General features: G+C 44.9%; 1 protein-coding gene across 5 annotated transcripts in view; it reads right to left on the bottom strand.

The window, feature by feature from the left end:
- Positions 1 to 24540, bottom strand: part of LOC140399187 (ras-specific guanine nucleotide-releasing factor RalGPS1-like) — an 839817-nt gene that overhangs the window by 661852 nt on the left and 153425 nt on the right. For all 5 annotated transcript variants that reach the window (XM_072488521.1, XM_072488520.1, XM_072488522.1 and 2 more), the window contains exon 3: positions 224 to 351. In XM_072488521.1, the coding sequence (XP_072344622.1) occupies positions 224 to 280 (57 nt within the window). In that variant the 5' untranslated portion in view covers positions 281 to 351. The remainder of the gene's footprint in view (positions 1 to 223; positions 352 to 24540) is intronic.

Below are 24540 nucleotides of genomic sequence, written 5' to 3'. Positions count from 1 at the left end.
GACGAAACATTATGGAGCTTATGCACTCCATTTCTTGGTGCAAGAATTTGGGACAGCTGTGCATAGGCACAAATCCCAACCCTATAATGTCCTCTCAGTGGATAACGCCAACAAGGAAAGTGACACTGTTTACAGCTGCTTAATGTACCATGTATGAAGATAACGATTTAAGACATTGCACCAAGATGTATTTGCATATTCACATTTCTTTTTAGATGATTACCTCTGGTGTGGCAGACGTGACTCTCAGATTGGCCATCAGGCCATTCCTCTTGTACATGCTCCCCCTGCTTGTCGAGCAGCGTTTATTTGAGCCTCAGCTGGTGGCAGCACCTGGCAGATAGCCAATCCCTGCGAGAGAAGAGAAAGGTCAGCAAAAATAGCTTCTCAGCATTTGCAATTCAGACACCGTCCTAGCGAGACAGAAATAAATTATGTTCAGGCTCCCTCATAGTTTATCCTAGTGGTTATTGGATCCACCCTCATCACAAGGCAGTGTCTGTAAAACTATGATAAATCCTCTGCACAGTCCCACAAGGGCTGCTGAACCGTTACTTTACGAATCATAGAATTTACAGTGCAGAAGGAGGCCATTCAGCCCACCGAGTCTGCACTGGCTCTTAGAAAGAGCACCCTACCCATGCCCAAACCTCCACCCTATCCCCATAACCCAGTAACCCCACCCAACACTAAGGGCAATTTTGGACACTAAGGACAATTTAGCATGGCCAATCCACCTAACCTGCACATCTTTGGACTGTGGGAGGAAACCGGAGCACCCGGAGGAAATCCACGCACACACAGGGAGAATGTGCAGACTCCCCACAGACAGTGACCCAAGCCAGGAATCGAACCTGGGATCCTGGAGCTGTGAAGCAATTGCGCTAACCACAATGCTACCGTGCTGCCCTAACTGTTATGCCGTTAATTATTTTTATCTGCTTCTTTGGGTCAATGTCTTTCTGAGCAGAATAACCTGACCATTTTGAGTGAAGGAACTCCAAGCTGCAGCATCAGAATGTGTTGGGGAGGGTTGGGGGGGGGTCAGGAAGGAGGCAGGTTCAGATAGAGTGCGATTAAATATGGCAAATGCAGTGCCCGTCCTGACTGCAGTCAACTAGTCTGTCTCTCAGCTGCCACCATCTCCTCATCCAACATCACGTGTGAACATCTGGAGGCAATTGCATAAATTCTGAGTCGGAATATAAATTTTAAAGCCCAACATCCAGTCCAATAGTGGGAAACTCCCATGCCAACCTATTAGCGAAAAAGCATCAACTCGTGTGCTTTAGAAATCAAACATGACAGCAGGCAATGTTAACAAACCTGGTTCTCCCATTTCAATAGTAATAGAGTCAGAATTATGTTAGACTCTTACATAAAGCATGTCAAATGTTTCTAAGAATTTGCCAGAACAGTATTTAACACGCGATGCTGCTGAAGACAGTTTTGTCTGTCCATTTTATTGAAGAATAAATTGGAATGGCTCACAACGAAGAAACAAAATTGCATAATTTGCAACGTTTCAATTCATATTGGAGGCTGAAATACTGCAATGCATTTTCCTGTTTTGGTTTCAAGTAAGCAAGCTTTGGTCTTGGGCTGCTGCAATAGTCTACCCAATGTACAGATATGTCGACAAATATAATCCAGTGGGCGGTGAACTCAGAGACGGTGCGGGTTGGAGTAGGGAGTCGGAGGCTTTGTGGGCGAGGATGGAGGCAGGTTTTTGTAAGGAGTCGCAGTTGCGGGCTCTGGCAACAACGCCGCTTCCGTTCTCATTGTAGTCTCAACTCCACTTTCCTGCCTTTCGCCCCATTAACTTTTACTCCCTTGTCTTATCAAAAATCTATCTGAACAAATCCTACATACAAAGAACTCGGAGGAAAGATTTCTCCCCATCTCGGTCTTTAAAAGGTCTTTAAAAACCTCTTATTCTTAAGCTGTGTTACCCTAGTTCTAGTTTCCCCCCATAATCAACACTAATGAGGCTGAAAAGCCCAAATTCCTTAATCTTTTCCCATCTTTTGGATTTTTATCTCTAGGGCATCAGCCTCATGGCGCTTCTCAAAAACATGTTCAGGACAGACCGTCTCCCAATGTCTTGGAGACTAGCACTGGGCACATAAGCAAGGCGAGATCAGACCAGAGCATTGTTAGGATTTGATCAGAACCTCCTCCAACATGTCTACTACCACTCTGGCTCCATAATTTAGCATTCCATTGATGTTCAGTTTTTAGTGGACAGGTTAAGTGTCAACTTTACTAAAATTCCTAAGTATCTTTCAATATCATCCTATCAATTGTCCTCTTTCTACCTCATCGCACAAGGGAGATTTGGGAGTTTCCACTTTGGACACGACCAGGAAACTGCACCAAGTTTCTGCTAAAATACACGTTGATAATCAGAAACCAAACTTCCCTGGACTAAAATAATTGGACAGTGTAAATTTTTGTATTAACGAATATTCACTGGCGTGGGTAAGAGTGGTAACCTGGTGCAGTTTTATTAAGACAGCTGAAAATGGGTTTATACACACAAAATGAGCATGTTCAATGTGCCTAATCTAACATGTGAGTAACCCAATTTTAAACCACTGAAAAAGATGTTAAAAATATATATATTGAGCCATTTACCAGTTTCTCTGATGTATACTAGCCAATTTCTTAATAAATTAAACATTTCCCCCCCCCCCCACAGAAATGAGTACAACCTGCTTACCAATCCTGGTGTTCCTTAGAAAATAAATTCAATTTGAAAAGTCCTCCTAAAACTATGCAAATCTGATGAACATGCAATCATAGAATCAGTCGCAGAATCCCTAAACAATGCAGAAGGCAGCCATTTGGCCTATCGAGTCTGCACTGACCTTTGGAGAGAGCACCCTACCTATGCCCATTCTTCCGCCCTAACCCCGTAACCCCACCGAAACCCGCATATCCTTTTAGACAGCATGGGGCAATTGAGCATGGCCAATATACCCAACCTGCATATATTTGGACGGTGGAAAGAAACCAGAGAACCCAGAGGAAGCCCTAGCAGACAGGGGGCTCAGTTTGCGGGTGGAGCTGGTCCCTTCCCAAAGAGTAAAAAGATTGTGGAAAATAAGAACGCAAGTGGCTTTGATCTTACTTCACCAAACGTCTCTGATCTTCTGTGCTGGATTGACTGGTTACACTAAAATCTAGGCACGAACTGGAGAAAGCTCGACCATTCGGCCCATCGAGTCTGCACTGGCTCTGTTCTTGATGATACTCTCGAATATTTAATTTATCTAATCAGCTCTTACTCTCAAGCAAAGGTTTCTCTACAACACTGCTTTTTTAATAGAATTGCCAACTTTCCAGGATTGGCCTGGAGTTTCCGTGAATTGAAGATCAATCTCCGGGCACTGCTGTATGCAGCCTAAGATAAAGATTATCGGGACCTTAAAAAGGGGTGGCGGTGGGGCGAGGGGGTTCATCGTCTTATTTGAACATCTCTCTTTACCTAATATAAATATATTGAAAATGAAAGAAAGATTTGTTGGTGGACATCATCCAATTGGGTAATTGTGGGCGGCACAGTGGTTAGCACTGTTGCCTCACAACATCAGGGGTACAGGTTCAATTCTGGCCTTGGGTGGCTGACTGTGCAGAGTTTGCACTTTCTCCCCGTGTCTGCATAGGTTTCCTCGCAGTCCAAAGATGTGCAGGTTAGTCAGATTGGCCATGATAAAATTGCCCCTTAATGCCCAAGGATGTGCAGGTTAGGTGGGGTTACGGTGATAGGGCGGGGGAATGTGCCTAGGTAGGGTGCTCTTTCAGAGGGTCGGTGCAGACTAGATGTGTCGAATGGCCTCCTTCAGCACTTAATAGTGATGAACCCTCCAGGAATACATTTTAGCACAGTTGGCAACTGTAGCCCCAAATTAAATTTCCTCTTCCCATTGTCTCCAAGTTGGGCCCGCAATTTATAATCTTTTTAAATATAAATTTAGAGTACCCAATTCATTTTTTCCGATTAAGGGGCAATTTAGCATGGCCAATCCACCTACCCTGCACATCTTTGGGTTGTGGGGGCGAAACCCATGCAAACATGGGGAGAATGTGCAAACTCCACACGGACAGTGACCCAGGGCCGGGATTGAACCTGGGACCTTGGCGCTGTGAAGCACCAGTGCTAACCACTGCGCCGCCACCGCCATGCTGCCCTGCAATTTATAATAGCGACACAGTTACCGGTGGCAAAGCGATCTGACTGCACTACAGGATACTCCAAGCGCAGCCTATTTTTACATTTGTGTTACAGACAACAACAAAAAAAAATGTGGGGAAAATATTCTTCAAGCAAGATAACAGCTTTCGGAAATCATTTTCAAGATCAGCTAACACACCTTTCCAGACAGAGCTAAAGCACTGAGATATTGAGATCAGGTTCAAGTGCAAGGTGTAACTAGAGTGGATATTTTCTTAAAGTAGTATTTCTTACAATTGGTAAATATATGTATTAGACAGAAGGTGTTTGCAGCTTCACCACACATAAGCACGTTAAAGAACACTCCTCCTATTTTTTTCGAATGAGCCTCAATCCTGCCGATAACCACAGTTCGGAAAACAATAATATTTAATATATATATAAAATCACTGCGTACTTGTATGTATGGAACCAAAGTGCCCTCTAGAGGAAGTGCTATGCTAATAATCTCCAATTGTGAGGCACTAAACCTGAAGCGTCATTACTAAAATTGCGAAAGTCAAGCAGCCAACATCTTTGCTCCTTTTTAATTAAATAAAAATTGCACTCAATGTGAATTATCAAAAAGGCAAATTCCCTTCTAATTCAACATAACAATATTTCCTCACTATGGTATAGCTGGGCATCCAAGCAGCTTTTAAATGTGGCTAACCCCAGAGGTAACACTTCAACTTTCACATATTCACTCTCATCTTCAGATGCACAAGGGATTTACACATGGGCCTCGAAATGCAGCCAGGCCACTTTGGGTCAATCCCTGAATGAAGAAGCCTGGGGGGACACTCGAAAGTAGCCCACTAGCCTCATTACTATCTGCACGTTCACTTGCTCGATTTGCATTGGGCAGCTCTCTGCCAAAGGCGGTTGTTTGAAGGGTAGGCCAATTCTTTAAAGCTGTGTTCCGGCATAATTTAGTTTTATAATAACCTGACCAACTCAATTTTATAAGTAACTACGTTAGTGCTATGGTTATTTTCGAAATATTAAATCTAAGCACTGCTGAGATTCCTTAAAATGAAACAATGCAATATCAGTAAAAATCTAAACACTGGTCAGGCAGAAATGGCAATTGAAATGATTGCTGTGGAGTTAGGATGGCCATTCACATAATGAGGATTCACTGGATAAAAAACAGAGGAAGAAAATGTCTTCACAAGAAAGAGGTTGGCCAGGATTGGAAAGGATGAGACAGACAGCAGAGAGAGAGAAGAGGAAACAAATGCAGAGGTCTGCCTCATACAGGAGAGGGCAACTTGGCAAACTGGATCCATCTAACAAGTCCGCCTGTTTGCTGGGAAGAGAGTTACTCTTTTGCCTCTTTGGAAGAGGCGCCAATCCAGATTCAAATTCACGAGGTTGATTGAAGCTTTTGTAATCTCTGTTCCAACACAATCCACTCTATTCCCAGAAACACCACTCGTGTCCAGGTTTATTAGAATAATGAGGTACCTGCTTCTAAACAATTTGTTTGAAAAAGATTTTATCCAAATTTTCAACGTTGTAACAATACACAATCCTCCCCCCACAACACCACTTCACTTCCCCTCCCCTCCTCTCCCCCCCCCCCCCCCCCCCACCCCCACTCCCCCAACCCAGACAGGTCTCCAAAATGCAAAACAGACAAGCCCATTGTTATATTACTCTTCGGTAATATATCATTACTCTTTGCTTCGTAATCCAGAATGGTCTGATGGTGTGATTCTGACGAAACCACCAATCTTTAACTTAAAGCAAAACAGATTTACTGAATAACGAATTGATTAATATTGAGTTTGCACGCACTACAGAACTATAACTAGTAATCAAGCAATCTATATTAAAGTATTAACAAATTTAAAGTACACGTGCTAACTATGCTGTGATCTAGCTCTCTAACATTCTGCTGTCGAGTCACTCCTGGCTGGCAGAGACCCAAGATCCTTTGCTGCATAATAATGTAGCAGCCATCTACATACTAATGCGCGATCCCCGGGAACAACCGAAACATTTGGGACAAACAAAGCCAAGCCGGACTCCCCGGCGCCAGCAGGAGCCAACACAAAAGAGGTTAACGGACACCTCACGACCGCCCATCGATCAGGGAACCGCTCCAGTATTGGAGAAGTCAAACCAAGCGATTGGAACAAAGTCCAATCACCTAGAACCAGGTACAGGGTCCGCCCCGAAAGGCGGGAAGCCCCTGGGGACTAGAAAGTTAAGCCCCCAAGTTCAAATCATTCTTCTTGACCGGGTCACTCAGCAACTCGAACCAACCCTCGACAGTGACCGGTTCAGCTGCCGCCAAAATCCAGCAAGTCTCAAGTCAACGCTTGCTACGAGATAGGCGCTCCTCGCTACCAGTCCGTACCAACTTTGAATCCCGCAGACTCAGAACCCGAACGAAAGGCCATTTGTTCCCCTGACCTGGTGGGCCAGTCCGAAGCGAAGTATAGGCCTGTTAGTTGTAGAAGTAGCTTAGAAGTAGAATTTATGCATGAGTAGTGATTACGGTGTATAATAAATGTGCTTTGATTTGAATCTTACTAATTGGTGTATTGAGTTATTGATCATTACTTGAACTTGAACCTCGTGGCGGTATCATAAAGATACCTGGCAACTCGAGAGCAAAGGCTATAAAACAGAGCCAATTGAACCAACCAAAAGTTAGCAACAGCCTGAACATGACCTCCAGGGTACCCGGCTCTAATTCCACTGCAGAACCTCAGATATGGTGCTGAAAAACGATGCCCAATAGTTCTCCAACCTCGGGCAGGACCAGAACATAAGGACATGATTGGCTGGGTCCCTCGCACGCCGCTTGCAAATATCCTCCACTCCCTCAAACAATCGGCTCATCCCTGCCTTCGGTAAGTGCGTCCTATACACCACTTTTAACTGAATCACCCCCAGCCTCGCACACTTGAACCTTTGCAGCACTTCGCACCATAATCCTTCTTCCTGCCCCACCCCCAGCTCTTCCTCCCACTTGGCCTTAATCCCTTCCATGGACTCCTTATCCCCCTCCATAATCTTACTGTAGATCGCTGAAACAACTTCGCTCCCCAGCCCCCCCACTGATAGCACCTCCTCCAATAACGAGAGGACGTTGCCACCAGGAAGCTCAGGAAAACGTTTCTCGCAGACTTCCACATCTGTATACACCTGAAGCCCTCCTCAAGCTGGAAGCCATACTTACCCCCAGCTCCCCCAAAACTGGCGTATCCCTCCTCCAGAAACAGGTCCATCTCTTTTACCCCTTTTTCCTCCCATCCCCAGGCTTCTAAATATAATTATCACTTCAAAATTGGCATTGATCTTATATTAGATAAATTGGAGATACTGAAATTATGACATTTGGGTTTTTTTCCCTCATGTTGTTTTGGCAACATTTACAGTTCAACAGGGAAGTAGTTTTACACCAAAATAGACATTCCTTTTGGTGTAAGAGTGAAACTAGGAAACAACTGATCACCAACAATTTACCATTAAGTTACTGGGGAATAGGAAAACCATGTTGCTTTTACATATCACTGGCAAAGACTGGAGAGCACATCAAGTTGTCATTTTTGGATGAGTGGTGTGGAGAAGAATGACTGACATTTTATTTGTAGGGTACGATCATTTATTAATCTACTTTTTAAAGAAATTGTTGCCAGGTTACTCTGCTATGGTGTTACAAGTGGCCTTACTTCCGCTCCTATGTCTTATGGTCTTATGGTGCTTTAAAGTAGCACTAATTGAGACTAGCCATGGATTTTATTTCCATAAATTAGCACTGCGGCTATGGGTATTAAATTTTTAAAATTCCTTCACAAGATGCGAACATCACAGGCAAGGCCAACATTTATTTCCCATCCCTAACTGCGCCTGAACTGAGTGGCTGGCTAGGCCATTTCTGAGGGTATTTAAGAGTCATCCACATCACTTGTGCGTCTGGAGTCACATGTCAACCAGACCAGGTAAGTACGGCAGATTTCCTTCCCTAAAATGATGTAAGTGAACCAGATGGGTTTTTAACAGCAATCGACAATGGTTTCATCGTTAGTGCCTCCCCCTCCCCTCCATGGGCATGAAGAATACAACCACCGCTGTGCGAAAACTTTCCAATTTAGGAAGAAAGCGACCAGATTGGTGTACCCACTGTGCACCGTTGCTGAGCTGTAATTCATGTAATTGTCCACAATATGATCCACGTAACGTGTGAAGATAAGATGCTCTTATAAATGACCATTCTGACAGTTGTTTGTGCAGTAAAAAAATTTGGCTTTGGCAGCTGCCCAGCAAAACTACTTCCAGGATCTTACGCACATCCAATATAAAATTCATATTTTTGTTCAAACTTTTTGAGACTGCTTTTATGCTGGGTGCTAGTGTCCAACTGTCAGGTAAAGACGAAGGGTCTGTGGTGCCGCACAAACCAATATGATTTTAATGCAACCACTTGGGACAGTTTAAATGTCGATGAGCTTTTTTGCCACCAGCTATTGCGGGCAGCCCGGTAGCATTGTGGATAGCACAATTGCTTCACAGCTCCAGGGTCCCAGGTTCGATTCCGGCTTGGGTCACTGTCAGCGCGGAGTCTGCACATCCTCCCAGTGTGTGCGTGGGTTTCCTCCGGGTGCTCCGGTTTCCTCCCACAGTCCAAAGATGTGCAGGTTAGGTGGATTGGCCATGATAAATTGCCCTTAGTGTCCAAAATTGCCCTTAGTGTTGGGTGGGGTTACTGGGTTATAGGGTGGAGCTGTTGACCTTGGATGGGGTGCTCTTTCCAAGAGCCGGTGCAGACTCGATGGGCTGAATGGCCTCCTTCTGCACTGTAAATACTATGACATAAATTTCACCTGTGTGTTATTCCATTCGCAGCCATTAAAATCCCAACAGCAAACCAGCCAAACGATGGGCAGAAAGCAAAGTCCAATATGGCTCTGGATGTCATAATTTAAGTAAACTGTGAGAGGAAAACAAACACTGAATCATAATTATCACACTTTGTGCCATTTTATATAAAACTCAAGCTCCAGTATCATTATCTCACAAAACCACAACGTACACCTCCTAATCTTGGCAGATTATATCATTGTTGCGTCCATTCAGTGAAGCGCCTGCAGAGTTGTTTTGTCTCTAGGCAGACAGTACAGAGCAGCCCAAGGACGAGCTAAATTACATTAAAGAACAAAGAAAAGTACAGCACAGGAACAGGCCCTTCGGCCCTGCAAGCCCATGCCGACCATGCTGCCCGACTAAACTACAATCTTCTACACTTCCTGGGTCCGTATCCCTCTATTCCCATCCTATTCATGTATTTGTCAAGATGCCTCTTAAATGTCACTATCGTCCCTGCTTCCACCACCTCCTCCGGCAGCGAGTTTCAGGCACCCACTACCCTCTGTGTGAAAAACGTGCCTCGTACATCTACTCTAAACCTTACCCCTCGCACCTTAAACCTATGCCCCCTAGTAATTGACCCCTCTACCTGGGAAAAGCCTCTGACTATCCACTCTGTCTATGCCCCTCATAATTTTGTAGACCTCTATCAGGTCGCCCCGCAACCTCCGTCGCTCCAGTGAGAACAAACCAAGTTTATTCAACCGCTCCTCATAGCTAATGCCCTCCATACCAGGCAACATCCTGGTAAATCTCTTCTGCACCCTCTCTAAAGCCTCCACATCCTCCTGGTAGTGTGGCGACCAGAATTGAACACTACATTCCAACTGTGGCCTAACTAAAGTTCTATACAGCTGCAACATGACTTGCCAATTCTTATACTCAATGCCCCGGCCAATGAAGGCAAGCATGCCGTATGCCTTCTTGACTACCTTCTCCACCTGTGTTGCCCCTTTCAGTGACCTGTGGACCTGTACACCTAGATCTCTCTGACTGTCAAAGGTCTTGAAGGTTCTACCATTCACTGTATATTCCCTACCTGCATTACACCTTCCAAAATGCATTACCTCACATTTGTCCGGATTAAACTCCATCTGCCATCTCTCCGCCCAAGTCTCCAAATGATCTAAATCCTGCTGTATCCTCTGACAGTCCTCATCGCTCTCCGCAATTCCACCAACCTTTGTGTCGTCTGCAAACTTACTAATCAGACCAGTTACGTTTTCCTCCAAATCATTTATATATACTACGAACAGCAAAGGTCCCAGCACTGATCCCTGCGGAACACCACTAGTCACAGCCCTCCAATTAGAAATGCACCCTTCCATTGCTACTCTCTGCCTTCTATGACCTATGATGTGGAGATGCCGGCGTTGGACTGGGGTGAGCACAGTACGAAGTCTTACAACACCAGGTTAAAGTCCAACAGGTTTGTTTCGATGTCACTAGCTTTCGGAGCGCTGCTCCTTCCTCAGGTGAATGAAGAGGTCTGTTCCAGAAACACATATATAGACAAATTCAAAGCTGCCAAACAATGCTTGGAATGCGAGCATTAGCAGGTGATTAAATCTTTACAGATCCAGAGATGGGGTAACCCCAGGTTAAAGAGGTGTGAATTGTACCAAGCCAGGACAGTTGGTAGGATTTCGCAGGCCAGATGGTGGGGGATGAGTGTAATGCGACATGAAGCACGGTACATACTCGTGCGACTCGGCCAACGTTGTCTACCTCATACGCTGCAGGAAAGGATGTCCCGAAGCGTGGTACATTGGCGAGACCATGCAGACGCTGCGACAACGAATGAACGGACATCGCGCAACAATCACCAGGCAGGAATGTTCCCTTCCAGTCGGGGAACACTTGAGCAGTCAAGGGCATTCAGCCTCTGATCTCCGGGTAAGCGTTCTCCAAGGCGGCCTTCAGGGCCCGCGACAACGCAGAATCGCCGAGCAGAAACTTATAGCCAAGTTCCGCACACATGAGTGCGGCCTCAACCGGGACCTGGGATTCATGTTGCATTACATTCATCCCCCACCATCTGGCCTGCGAAATCCTACCAACTGTCCTGGCTTGGTACAATTCACACCTCTTTAACCTGGGGTTACCCCATCTCTGGATCTGTACAGATTTAATCACCTGCTAATGCTCGCATTCCAAGCATTGTTTGGCATCTTTGAATTTGTCTATATGTGTGTTTCTGGAACAGACCTCTTCATTCACCTGAGGAAGGAGCAGCGCTCCGAAAGCTAGTGACATCAACAAACCTGTTGGACTTTAACCTGGTGTTGTAAGACTTCGTACTGTTCTATGACCTAGCCAGTTCTGTATCCATCTTGCCAGCTCACCGCTGCTCCAGTGTGACTTCACCTTTTGTACCAGTCTATCATGAGGGACCTAGTCAAAGGCCTCACTGAAGTCCATATAGACAACATCCACTGCCCTACAACATCCAGATGATCCTCAACACCTACTCAATGTACGAAGTCTAACAACATCAGGTTAAAGTCCAACAGGTTTGTTTCAGGAGACTCACCTGAGGAAGGAGCTGTGCTCCGAAAGCTGGTGATTTGAAACAAACCTGTTGGACTTTAATCTGGTGTTCTAAGGCTTCTTCCTGTGCCCACCCCAGTCCAACGGCAGCATCGCCACATCATACCTACTCAATGGGGGGGTGAGGGTGAGAATTTCCAGGAGATTGTGGTTATAATCAGCACAAAGTGAGCGAGATAAGCAACAGTTGAATTGCAAGAGCAAATAAAAGGGGCCGCCTATCAATAATACCAGTTTTCACTCAATTGTATTTTGTGAAAAAAGTGCTCAAGACTGGCTTGCACTTATGTAGCAATTCTCACAACCTCAAGACATCCCAAAAGGCTTTTATTTTTCAGCCAAGTAATAATAAAATGGAAGTCGATGTTGGACGTTTTAGTTGCTGTGATTTGAAGAGTCTAAAGTTCTCTTCCTTTTTCACCAACACACATTTATTTCATTCCAACAGACTTTGCACAAAACTCTAACTACACATCACCTGACAGAGGCCACCTGAAGCCCTTTTACATATCAGTGTCAATTAATGGATACTTAACATAAATGGGACAACTAATTGCAATGTCTCTTAACCCATTACTTAACAGTCTCCCCTTCCTTGGAGAAAAAAATAATTAGGTGAAAACAAAATTTCAAGAAACTCAAAAACACACATCATTCCCCCCCCCCCTTTTTTTCCAGTTTTTTTTTTTGTTTGGACGAGGAGAAAAAAAACAAGTCACAGAAACAAGCGCCTTTCATTAACAATATCCAAAAGTTTCTGTGAACTCGCCCCTCTTTTTGTAAAACAGTCTGAAAGTTGATAGCTACTGTCGACCCATTTAATTTTTGTTATTTCCCACCCGTCCAACATCTGCTTCAAACTTACGACGTCTATCCGTAACCTCTTTTCATTGACACTTTTTGTAGCGTGCACATTTTCCCACAGGGATTTATTGTCAATCTGACAGTCAATAGGTATATTACCCAAATCCCCAAATCGCTGTCAATATCTGACTTATATTAAAGGCCATATCCACCGCCTCTACAAGGCTTAACGTCTCAGCAGCCAAAGTGCTTTTTACCACACTCCTTATTTTCTTTGTTTCACACACAAGCGGGCAACATTTACCATTGTTCCCTAAAAGGAAAATTATAAAACCTCCTGCGCTTGAAACTCCATCACATAAATTTGCATAGGACGTATCACTATAAACTATGAGTTTCAAGTGCCTAAGGTCACCTAAAACCGGGAACTTCAAAACACACTCCTACATTTTTAGCTTGGCCAACGCTTTATTTGCTCTTATTATGTCTTCTACTTTGGGATCATTCATTTTTGTACTCAACTCCAAGACATCAAAACTCACATCCGGTCTAGTCTGTCTACCTAACCAATTCAGTTGCCCAAATAAATATCGTAGTTGCTCTTTTTCCATCTTTGAAACCATTGCGTCTTTTTGTGAAACTCGGCCACTAATAATTGCTATCGGGCTGATGCTTTCCAAATAAGATTGCTGACGTAAAGTTGCCCCTAACTTAGTCTGTCCGATTTCCAGTCCAATATATTTAAATGCACCGGAAGCCTGACTTCCAACCCTGAATTCTTTCCTCAAACCAGAGATTACAATAGCTTCAAAATCACTAGTCCCATCCCACAGAAAATCATCGACATGCATCATAAAGATGCCAGAAAGATTTCCTTTATAGTGCCAGTAAAACATTGCAGGATCTGCTTTCAACTGGCAACAGCCTAACTTTAACAAAACTGATCTTACCGAAAAATACCAGACTCTAGATGCATCATTTAATCGATATACACATTTGTTCAACTTCCAGAGTACCCCTTATGTGTTAGCTGCTTCTTTAGGAGGACAGCGAAAAATGTCTCTCTGGAGCTAATGCCCCTGCAAAAAGGCAGCTTTTATATCTATAGATTTGCATTCCCATGCCTTTGTGGCTAATAGAGCCAAGATGTTTAAAATAACCTTTCCTGCTGTAGGTGAATCTACCCTTAAATCCTGATCTTCTACGTTTTCTTCAAATCCCCTTGCCACAAGCCTGGCGTTTGCCTTATAAGTTCCATCCGGAAGAATCTTTTCTGTGCAAATCGATCTGTGGGATAGTACCTATCCGGTACTTCTGTGTATACCCCAAATTCACTCCAACTATGCAATTCTTGCTGTTTAGCATATTTGATAACTTTTCATCTAATTTATTTGAAGCCACCAAAATCTCACGTGCATGTGGGCGTCTACTCCTATTAGTATTCGTAGTCTTACTCCTGTTCAGAGATCTTGATAAACTACATCCCCTCTCCCGCCTGGTATCTCGTTCTGTATTGCTACTGCTTGATCTTTCCCTTCTGCTGTGGGATGTCCTTTCAATAGTTCTTGACCTTTTCCTGCCGACCTGTTCACTATCCAATGTAGTATCTGAACTGGCACTGCCTTTCTATGCCCTCCATTTTTGAACTTCGTTTTCCCAATCCATTGTCTGGACTCCTTCCCCTGAATGCTTTACATTCAACCAATGTTTATACTTTCCAGTGGCCTTCCCTGCTCTATTAATAACAGTTGCATCCTTCCATTGACTAGACCCTTCAGGCAAGTATGTCACTTTTGTACCAACTTTTGGCAGTTGCCCTTTCTGAAAAATGGCCTGTTCTAATTCATCAGAAGTGTTGTGTTCCTCTTCGGAAACCCTGTCTATATCAGTTAACTGGTCCTCATAGTTCTGTAACACATGCGCACCAGATGAATCTGGTTCTCGTCATGTCTGTCTGCTATGTCTAAATTTGAAAATTTGTAATCTGTACCCATTATCCTTGATGAATGTACCCCAACAGTTTAGTTACCATGTTGCAAAATAATTGTTTGCCATCTATGCCTATGATCTTCCCTGGGCCTTTCCATTCATTAGAATGGTCTCTTTTATAGTATACCATGCCTCCTTGCTGAAAAACGGCATCTGATGGCCGTACGTTATGTCTTAAAGCTCTGCGAATTCTTTCAGAGGCTTCTGCTTCCAAAAAAGCTTTTTTACTGCTATGTAATGCATTTAAATGTTCAGGAAAACTAGAACTAATTGTAGTCCCCTCCCAAGCTGGATGTTGGTCATCCAAAATGGACGGAATTTTAGAATTTCTACTAAACACAAATTGATAAGGACTATAGCCCCAAACCATCTGCAATGAATTCTTTGCATGTACCACCCATGCTAAAGCTGAATTTAACCTGCAATTTGGTCGATCTGCCAAAATTTTCTGAAGCATGTCATCGATGACAGCATGATTTCTTTCACAGATACCATTACTAAATGGGCTTTCTGCAGCCGTATTCATAACTCTGATATTCATGTTTTCACACATATCCCTAAACTCATCATTAGCAAATTCTCCCCCATTGTCCGTAAGGAATTTTGCCGGTGGACCCATTCCTGTACCTATCCATTTTTCCACGATTTGATCCAGAATTACTCTCTTTTCTTTACTTCGTACAATCGTTGATTGACTAAATCTGGTAGCTAAATCTACAAAATGCAAAATAAATATATTATTTGCTTTATCCCAGATCTTAAGGTCCATGGCCACAATGTCATTAAAATCCCTGGCCAAAGGTAGGGTTACTATCGGTCGTGCTGGTATCCTTCTGTACTTCCTACAAACTTCAGTGGTCACTAACCTGTTCTATCAGTTTAATGTAGTCATCATCCCTTACCCCTGCATCCTTTAATAAATTGTTCAGCCTCCGAGGAGACAGATGTGCAAATTGCCTGTGCAGTTTTAATACCACAAGCTTTTTATCAGCTAAAGTCCCATTTTCAACTGCCATTAACACATCCTGAACCACTCTACTTGAAATATTGTCAGTAATGGAATACAATCGTGTCCCGACTGCGTAAATTGTAAGTCCACCGTCTTTCCAAAAACTGTTGCCTTATCCTGTTCCATATCCAGTTTAGTGTGTGCTTTCTTCTTATAAAAAAAAAAAAATCTATATTTATTAAAGTTTTTTAACACAATTTTTCTCCCTTACAAACAATAACGCCCCCCCCCCCCCCCGTAACAAAACAAAAAATGAGAAATCGCGCAGAACAAGATATATACATGGCAAAATGATATATTTACACAGCTTTGTACACTGGCCCTCACCCGTACGTGCCAGTTTCCCCAACCCTTCATGTTATCTCTTGCTCATCCACCCTCCCAGGCAGTCTCCCCCCCCCACCCCCCACCCCCCCCCCGCAGTCTTCCCCCCCCTCCCCAAGGTTGCTGCTGCTGCTGACCGACCTTCCTCTAAAGCTCCGCGAGATAGTCTAGGAACGGTTGCCACCGCCTGTAGAACCCCTGCGCAGACCCTCTCAAGGCGAACTTAATCCTCTCCAACTTTATGAGCCCAGCCATATCATTTATCCAGGCCTCCATGCTGGGGGGCTTTGCATCCTTCCACATTAGCAAGATCCTTCGCCGGGCTACTAGGGACGCAAAGGCCAGAATACCGGCCTCTTTCGCCTCCTGCACTCCCGGTTCGTCCACTACTCCAAATATTGCTAGCCCCCTGCTTGGCTTGACCCGGACTTTCACCACCTGAGATATTGCTCCCGCCACTCTTCTCCAGAACCCCTCCAGTGCTGGGCATGACCAAAACATATGGACATGGTTCGCCGAGCTCCCTGAGCACCTTCCACATCTGTCCTCCACCCCAAAGAACCTACTCAACCTCGCCCCCGTCAAGTGCGCTCTGTGGACCACCTTAAATTGTATCAGGCTGAGCCTGGCACACGAGGAGGAGGAATTAACCCTCCCTAGGGCATCAGCCCACAGACCTTCCTCGATCTCCTCCCCCAGCTCCTCCTCCCATTTACCCTTCAACTCTTCTACCAGCGCTTCCCCCTCTTCTTTCAACTCCTGGTGTATTTCCGACACCTTGCCCTCCCCGACCCATACACCCGAGATCACCCTATCTTGAACTTCTTGGAGCAACGGGAATTCCCTCACCTGTCGCCTCACAAAAGCCCTCACCTGCATATATCTAAAGGCATTTCCCGGGGGTAACTCGAACTTCTCCTCCAGTGCCCCTAGGCTCGCAAACGTCCCGTCGATGAACAGGTCCCCCATTCTTCCAATCCCCGCCCGATGCCAGCTCTGGAACCCCCCCGTCCATCTTCCCCGGGACAAACCGGTGGTTACCCCTGATCGGGGACCACACCGATGCTCCCATTGCACCCCGGTGCCATCTCCACTGGCCCCAGATCCTTAGCGTTGCGACCACCACCGGGCTCGTGGTATACTTTGTCGGCGAGAGCAACAGCGGTGCCATCACCAACGCCCCCAGGCTCGTTCCTTTACAGGACGCCATCTCCATCCTCTTCCGTGCCGCCCCCTCTCCCTCCATAACCCACTTGCGGAACCCACTTGCGGATCATCGCCACATTTGCTGCCCAGTAGTAGCTCCCCAGGTTTGGCAGCACCAACCCTCCTCTGTCCCTACTGCGTTCCAGGAACCCTCTCCTTACTCTCGGGGTCTTATTCGCCCGCACAAACCCCATAATACTCCTGCCTACTCTCTTAAAAAAGGCCTTAGTGATCACGATGGGAAGGCACTGAAACACAAACAGAAACCTCGGAAGGACCACCATTTTGACCGACTGCACTCTACCCGCCAGCGAGAGCAGTAACGTGTCCCATCTTTTGAAATCTTCCTCCATTTGCTCCACCAACCTCGTCAGATTCAGTTTATGTAGGGTCCCCCAACTCCTGGCTATCTGGATCCCCGGATACCGAAAGCTCCCCTCTGCCCTCCTCAGCGGTAGGTCCCCTATCCCTCTTTCTTGGTCCCCAACCTGTAATACAAAGAGCTCACTCTTCCCTACATTGAGCTTCTAGCCCGAAAAAAACCCAAACTCCCTTAGAGTCTGCATGACCGCCACCATTCCCTTCATTGGATCCGCCACGTACAGCAACAGGTCAGCCGCATATAGCGACACCCGATGCTCTTCTCCCCCTCGGACCACCCCCTTCCATTTATTAGACTCCCTAAGTGATATGGCCAAGGGTTCGATCGCCAATGCAAACAACAGGGGGGACAGGGGGCACCCCTGCCTCGTCCCTCGGTACAGTCGAAAGTACTCCGACCTCCGCTGGTTCGTCACTACACTTGCCATCGGGGCTCTGTAAAGGAGCTTAACCCAATTGATAAACCCTACCCCGAACCCAAACCTGCGCAGCCAGAGGTACTCCCACTCTACTCAGTCAAAGGCCTTCTCCGCGTCCATAGCTACCACTATCTCCGCCTCTCCCTCCTCCGATGGCATCATTATCACGTGTAAGAGCCTCCGCACATTGGTGTTTAGTTGCCTGCCCTTTACAAATCCCGTCTGGTCCTCGTGGATTACCCCCGGGACACAGTCCTCGATCCTCGTGGCCAGCACTTTTGCCAGCAACTTTGCATCCACATCGAGGAGCGAGATCGGCCTGTACGATCCACATTGCAGTGGGTCCTTGTCCTGCTTTAGGATCAAAGAAATTGTCGCTTCCGACATTGTCGGGGGCAGGGTCCCCTCCTCTCTTGCCTCATTAAAGGTCCTCACCAGTAGCGGGGCCAACAGGTCTGCGTACTTCCTGTAGAACTCCACCAGGAATCCGTCCGGTCCCAGGGCCTTCCCCGCCTGCATGCTCCCCAAACCCTTGCTCAGCTCCTCCAACCCAATTAGTGCCCCCAAACCAGCCACCTCTTGCTCCTCCACCCTCGGGAATCTCAGCTGATCTAGGAATCGTCTCATCCCCTCTTCCCCCGCTGGGGGCTGGGATCTGTACAGCTCTTCATAAAAGGCCTTGAATACGTTTATTTTCGTCACACTCCGAACCGTGGCTTTGTGTGCTTTCTTCATCGACGGTCTGCACAGAAGCAAAGGTATCTCACTTGATACAACATCCGTGCTAATGAAATGATTCACTCTGGCAATATTGCAAGGGATCACCACTCTTTTCAGCGACTTCAGAGTATTATCATCCCCAAACCTGAAACTTGTGGGACTTTCAAATTCCTTAACCTTGTTACGATTTTCAAGAGGTCCAGATAACATTTTAACCAGTCAGTTCCACACACAGTAGATGTGCAGCCACTGTCCAATACAGCACAGTTGAAGGATTCTGCAACCAACACCCTCATTACCGGTGTAAAACTGCTTGTTATTAGGACAATGCCTTCTTTCTGGTCACTATCATTTTCCTCTTCAGTCTCTTCCGTGTCACGTGTCGCTTCAAACACCATCATAACGAGTTGGAGAGTTGAAAGCGTAATGGTATGGAGAGTCACATCGAAAACATCGATTTATCATGCCCTGTGCATTTCTGGGGTTCATCTTCCTATTGTAGGTTCTAACTGGGTTTCTATCTTCATAATTTCCTTGTCTCGGTCTCCTTCTATAGTCTTGAGCCCTGTTTGTAGCCATACGATTTTGCCATCCTGTTAGTAGTGTATCTTCCATATTCTGCCGTATTGCAGGCTGACCTATTTGGCTCATCAGAGTCATCGGAATTGAATGTTTCCCCAGAAACTTTTGTGAAGCTTTTGTCATCTGTTCGAATAAGGTATCCTTATCAGTAAACTGAACTCCTGTCAAAACCAGGAGCCTATCCATGTTGCTCACTCTAGCACAGTCAAGTAATTTAAAGGCCAACACAGACTTTGGAAATTCAATGTTGTGTTTCTGCAGCCTTTTATATAGTCTGCCAAATTCCATTATATAGTCTTCCATGGAGATATCCTCCATTTTCCGGAACTTATCAAAATCCGACCATGCTTCATATGCACTTAACAAGTCATCTTTCTTATAAATCTTATCCATATAATGTAATAAAGTCTCCAGATCTTCTTCTGAGTCTAACTCTTCCAATTTCAGCTCAGAAAGCACTTTGTTTCGGATTTTACTGCCATATGGTAGAGAAAGAGCCAATGCCATACCTTGTTTTCTCTTTCCCAAAGCAGTTACCTTAGTCCACATAACTACTGCACCTCTCCATTGGTCATACGATACCCTTTCAGAAAATAAGTGAGTGAGAAAAGAAAAAAAAAGGATATATGGCTGAACCGAGGATAAAGATGGCTGGATATGATGTGTGTCATATCCAGCCATCTTTATCCTCGGTTCAGCCATATATCCTTTTTTTTTTTTTCTTTTCTCACTCACTCCTTGGTTTGATCTGGAAAAGTTGTATCTTTCAACCCTTCACATTTACACAGCAACCATCCTCTGCTACCAATTGTTAGACGTTTTAGTTGCTGTGATTTGAAGAGTCTAAAGTTCTCTTCCTTTTTCACCAACACATTTATTTCATTCCAACAGACTTTGCACAAAACTCTAACTACACATCACCTGATAGAGGCCACCTGAAGCCCCTTTTTACATATCAATGTCAATTAATGGATATTTAACATAAATGAGACAACTAATTGCAATGTCTCTAAACCCATTACTTAACAGTCTCGGTTATAACACTGTCTCCTGCCAACGCATTGTGGCCATGCAAGATGGCCACCAGGATCCATCTGTACCTGCGCACTGACCCACAAGTGCACAGAAATTCTATGATATCACTGCTGGAGCCTGCAACCTGGAACTCGGTAACAGGAGGGAGAAGGAAAGGATTTGCAGACAGGAAACTAAAATCTTTTCCTTGTGGGATATTTTACTGCAGTGAGTTTTTGGTGAGTTTTTCGAAATTCTGTCCCACTATCCCAGTAATGCAAGTGGATTGTTGCTTGCTCTGAGTGTTAAATATGGCAATGTAGTCTAATATTCAACAGCAAACTACAATTCATAGAATTTACAGTGAAGGAGGCCATTCAGCCCCTCGAGTCTGCACTGACCCTCCAAAAGAGCACCCTACTGAAGCCAATGATCCACACTATCCCAGTAACCCAGTAACCCTACCTAACCGTTGGACTCGAAGGGGCAATTTAGCATGGACAATTGAACTAACCAGCTCATCTTTGTACTGTGGGAGAAAACCGGAGCACCCAGAGGTAACCTACGCAGACACAGGGAGGAAATGCAAACTTCACACAGACAGTAACCTGAGGCTGGAATTGAACCCTGGTCCCTGGAGCTGTGAGGCAGCAGTGCTAACCACTGTGCCACCCAAATTCACTTCCAATACTGTGTGAAGAAGGATATTATTTTTTAATATTTTGGGGGCTTAGTGTGTTATTCTGTGAAGTAGGCTCGAGACTGTGTCTCTGTGTGACTACGTTAATTAAACTGAAGACAGTTTGTTAGCCGGCTGAGGATATCAAAGAAGTCCAGGTGTGAAAGGCAGACCAGAGAAAAGTTATAGCACAGAAGGATGCCATTCAGCCCATCTTATCCATGCCCTTTCTAATCCCACCTTCCTGCACCTGGTCCCAAGCCCTGTGTCTCACAGCATTTAAGGTGCAGACCCATGTGCTTTTTAATAAAAAGAGTTTAGGATCTCTGCCTCCACCACCAACAGAGGCAGCGAATTCCAGAATCCCACTACCCTCTGCATAAAGAAGTTCTTCCTCATGTCCCCTTTACAGCTTCTGCCACTTGCCTTGAATGTGTCCCCTGGTTCTAGAATTCTCCACCAAGGGAAATAATTTTATCCTGTCCACTCTTCTCTTCATAATTTTGTACACCTCACTTAAGTCACACCCCTCAGTCTTCTTTGTTCCAAGGAAAATAACCCCAACCTATCTAATCTCTCCTCTTAGCCACACTTTTCTAGCCCTGGCAACATTCTTGTAAACCTCTTCTACACTCTCTCCAGAGCAATTACGTTCTTCCTGTAATGTGGTGACCAGAACTGCGCACAAGATTCCAGTTGTGGCCACAGTAGCACAGTGGTTAGCACATTTTGCTTCACAGCTCCAGGGTACCAGGTTCGATTCCCGGCTTGGGTCACTGTCTGTGCAGAGTTTGCATTTTCTCCCCGTGTCTGCATGGGTTTCCTCAGAGTGCTCCGGTTTCCTCCCACAGTCGAAAAATGTGCAGGTTAGGTGGATTGGCCATGCTAAATTACCCTTAGTGTCCAAAAAGGTTGGGTTGGGTGAGGTTACTTGGTTGCGGGGATAGGGTGGGGGTGTGGGCTTGGGTAGGGTGCTCTTTCCAAGGGCTGGTGCAGACTCGATGGGCCAAATGGCCTCCTTCTGCACTGTAAATTCTATGATTCTATGATTTCCTTACTTTTGTATTCTCTCCCTGTGCCAATGAAGGAGAGCATTCCATATGCTTTCTTAACAACCTTGTCTACTTGAACTGCTGTCATTAGGGACCGGTGTACTTGTACGCCAAGATCTCTCACTTCATCCACTCCTCTTCATGTATTTCCATTTATTATGTACTCCCGACAACTGTTTGACCTCCTTAAATGCATGACCTCACACTTCAGTGTTAAATTCCATCTGCCACTTTTTCGCCCACTCCACTAACCCATCTATATCATTTTGGAGATTATAGTGGAGGACTACACTGTCCACCACTTGGCCAATCTTTGTCTCATCTGCAAATTTCCCAATCATGCACCCCATGTTCATGTCCAAATCGTTCATATGTAAGTAAGGGTCCCAAAACTGAGCCCCGTGGAACACCACTTGAAACACCTTTCCATTTGCAAGGGCATCCACCGACCATTACCGTTGTTCCTAAACCAACTTTTCATCCAGTTTGCCACATTGCCCTGTATCCCATGGGCTTTAACTTTTTTGATCAAACTGCCATGTGGGACCTTGTCAAACGCCTTGATAAAATTCATGCACACTGCAGCCACTGCACTACCTTCATCAACCCTTCTTGTCACTTCCTTAAAGAATTCAATCATAATTGTGAGGCAAGACCTTCCTTAACAAATTCATGCCGACTATCCCTGACTGGTTCGTGCCTTTCTACGTGACAGTTAATCCTATCTCTCAGGATCGATGCAAGACTAATTGTACCTTAATTGTTTGGCATTTCCTTTGGTTCCCTTTTTACACAATGGAACTATGTTTGCATTTCTCCAGTCCTTCAGTACCTCCCCTGTATCTAGTGAGGGTTGGAAAATCATTCCCTGATCATCTACCATCTCCGCCCTGACTTCGTTCAGTAGCCTCGGAAACAATCCATCTGGCCCTGGCGACTTATCAACTTTCAAGGATTTCAACCCTTCAAGTACTTCCTCTCTTTATAATTATTCCATCCAATATCTCACTGTATTCCTCCTGGACTACTATAACTGCATTATCCATTTCCTTTGCAAAGACATTTAAAACCCTTCCCACAGCCTCTGCATCTACACACCAAGTTCACTTCTTCATCTCCGATGGGTCCCATTTTTTCTTTAACTACCCTTTTACCATTAATATATTGGTAAAGCATCTTTGGGTTTTCTTTACTTATCTTTTTTCATAGCCTCTCTTTCATTTCCTTATTTCTTTGTTGACTTCGTCCCTGCACTTCATGTACTTTCTAGGCTAGCCTTCTTTGGCATCCTTCTGTGCTATAACTTTTCTCTGGTCTGCCTTTCACACCTGGACTTCTTTGATATCCTCAGCCAGCTAACAAACCCATGCAGTGCTTCGATCTTTGGCTATCGTAAGCTTTCTTTTTCTATTTGATCTTCCCCTGTGTTTCTCTAGACAACCAGGGGGGTCTAGATTTGACAGTACTACTCATTCTTGGAGGAGACATTTGTACTTTTAGGATCTCGCTTTTTTAGAGCTTCCCACTGGCTTTCCACTGATTTATCCTTTAGCAATGCTGGCCAGTCCAACTCAGCCAAGTCCCTTCTCATTTCTGCAAAATTTGCCTTTCCCTCATTTCAAAACTTTACTTCTGCTTGATCCATGGTGATATTGAATCTAACTGAATTATGATCACTATCTCCAATATGGCCGCCCATGTCACGTCACGCACTTGCTCTTCTTTGTTCCCCAAGACTAGGTCTAGAATTCCATCTCCTCTTGTTAGGGTTGTCACTAATTTGTTGAAAATAATTGGTTGAAATAAATATTGCCAAGTTGAACAATCTACAAGTAAACAAGCTACAAGTAGAAATTTGCATTAGGAGATAAAGAAGATTTGTTGTGTTCAGTTGCTAAATTTCAGAGGGGATAAAATGTTTTACAGCTTGGAAAAGGTTATAAATAACACAAGGTTATTAAATTTTATTTGACCAAAAGTAGCGGCAATAAAGAGAACATAAAAGATTTTATATTCTGGGGGAGAGGAGTGTTAAAGAAAGATGAAGAATCATAGAATCATAGAATTTACAGTGCAGAAGGAGGCCATTCGGCCCATCGAGTCTGCACCGACCCTTACAAAGGGCACCCTACTCAAGCCCACATCTCTACCCTATCCCTGTAACCTAGTAACCATTAACCGCCACTTAACCTTTTTGGACACTATGTGCAATTTATCATGGCCAATCCACCTAACCCACACATCGTTTGACCTTGGGAGGAGAGCGGAGCACCCGGAGGAAACCCACGCAGACATGCAGACTCCGCACAGACAGTGACCCAAGGTGGGAATGGAACCTGGGACCCTGGAGCTGTGAAGCAACTGTGCTAACCACTATGCTACCGTGCTGCCCAAGGCAATGGAATCAAAATGAAAGAGAAAAACCTGAATGAGCAAGACCTCCTGGAGTGTTGCTCTGCCCTGTAAAAAAAAAACCTGCAAAATGGCAAAGTGAGGCCGCTTTCCGGCCAACCCAGAAAAATTTGCATTTCTTTCAGAAAGCAGAGTTTTGTTTAAAGGTTCTTGAATAGCCACAGAAGGGTGGGTGTGGGTGAGAAGCCACATGGCATATCTTCCCAGAGCAACAGCGGGTTTGCCTTGAGGTAATATTACTGGATTGACTCTGTAAGGGACCGTTGACCAAATGGGTGTTTATTTTGGAGTCTAACCAG

The sequence above is a fragment of the Scyliorhinus torazame genome, chromosome 22, assembly GCF_047496885.1.
Source record: "Scyliorhinus torazame isolate Kashiwa2021f chromosome 22, sScyTor2.1, whole genome shotgun sequence".
Lineage (NCBI taxonomy): Eukaryota > Metazoa > Chordata > Chondrichthyes > Carcharhiniformes > Scyliorhinidae > Scyliorhinus > Scyliorhinus torazame.
Note: the sequence above shows the minus strand (reverse complement) of the source record. Positions and strands in the feature narration are given on the sequence as shown.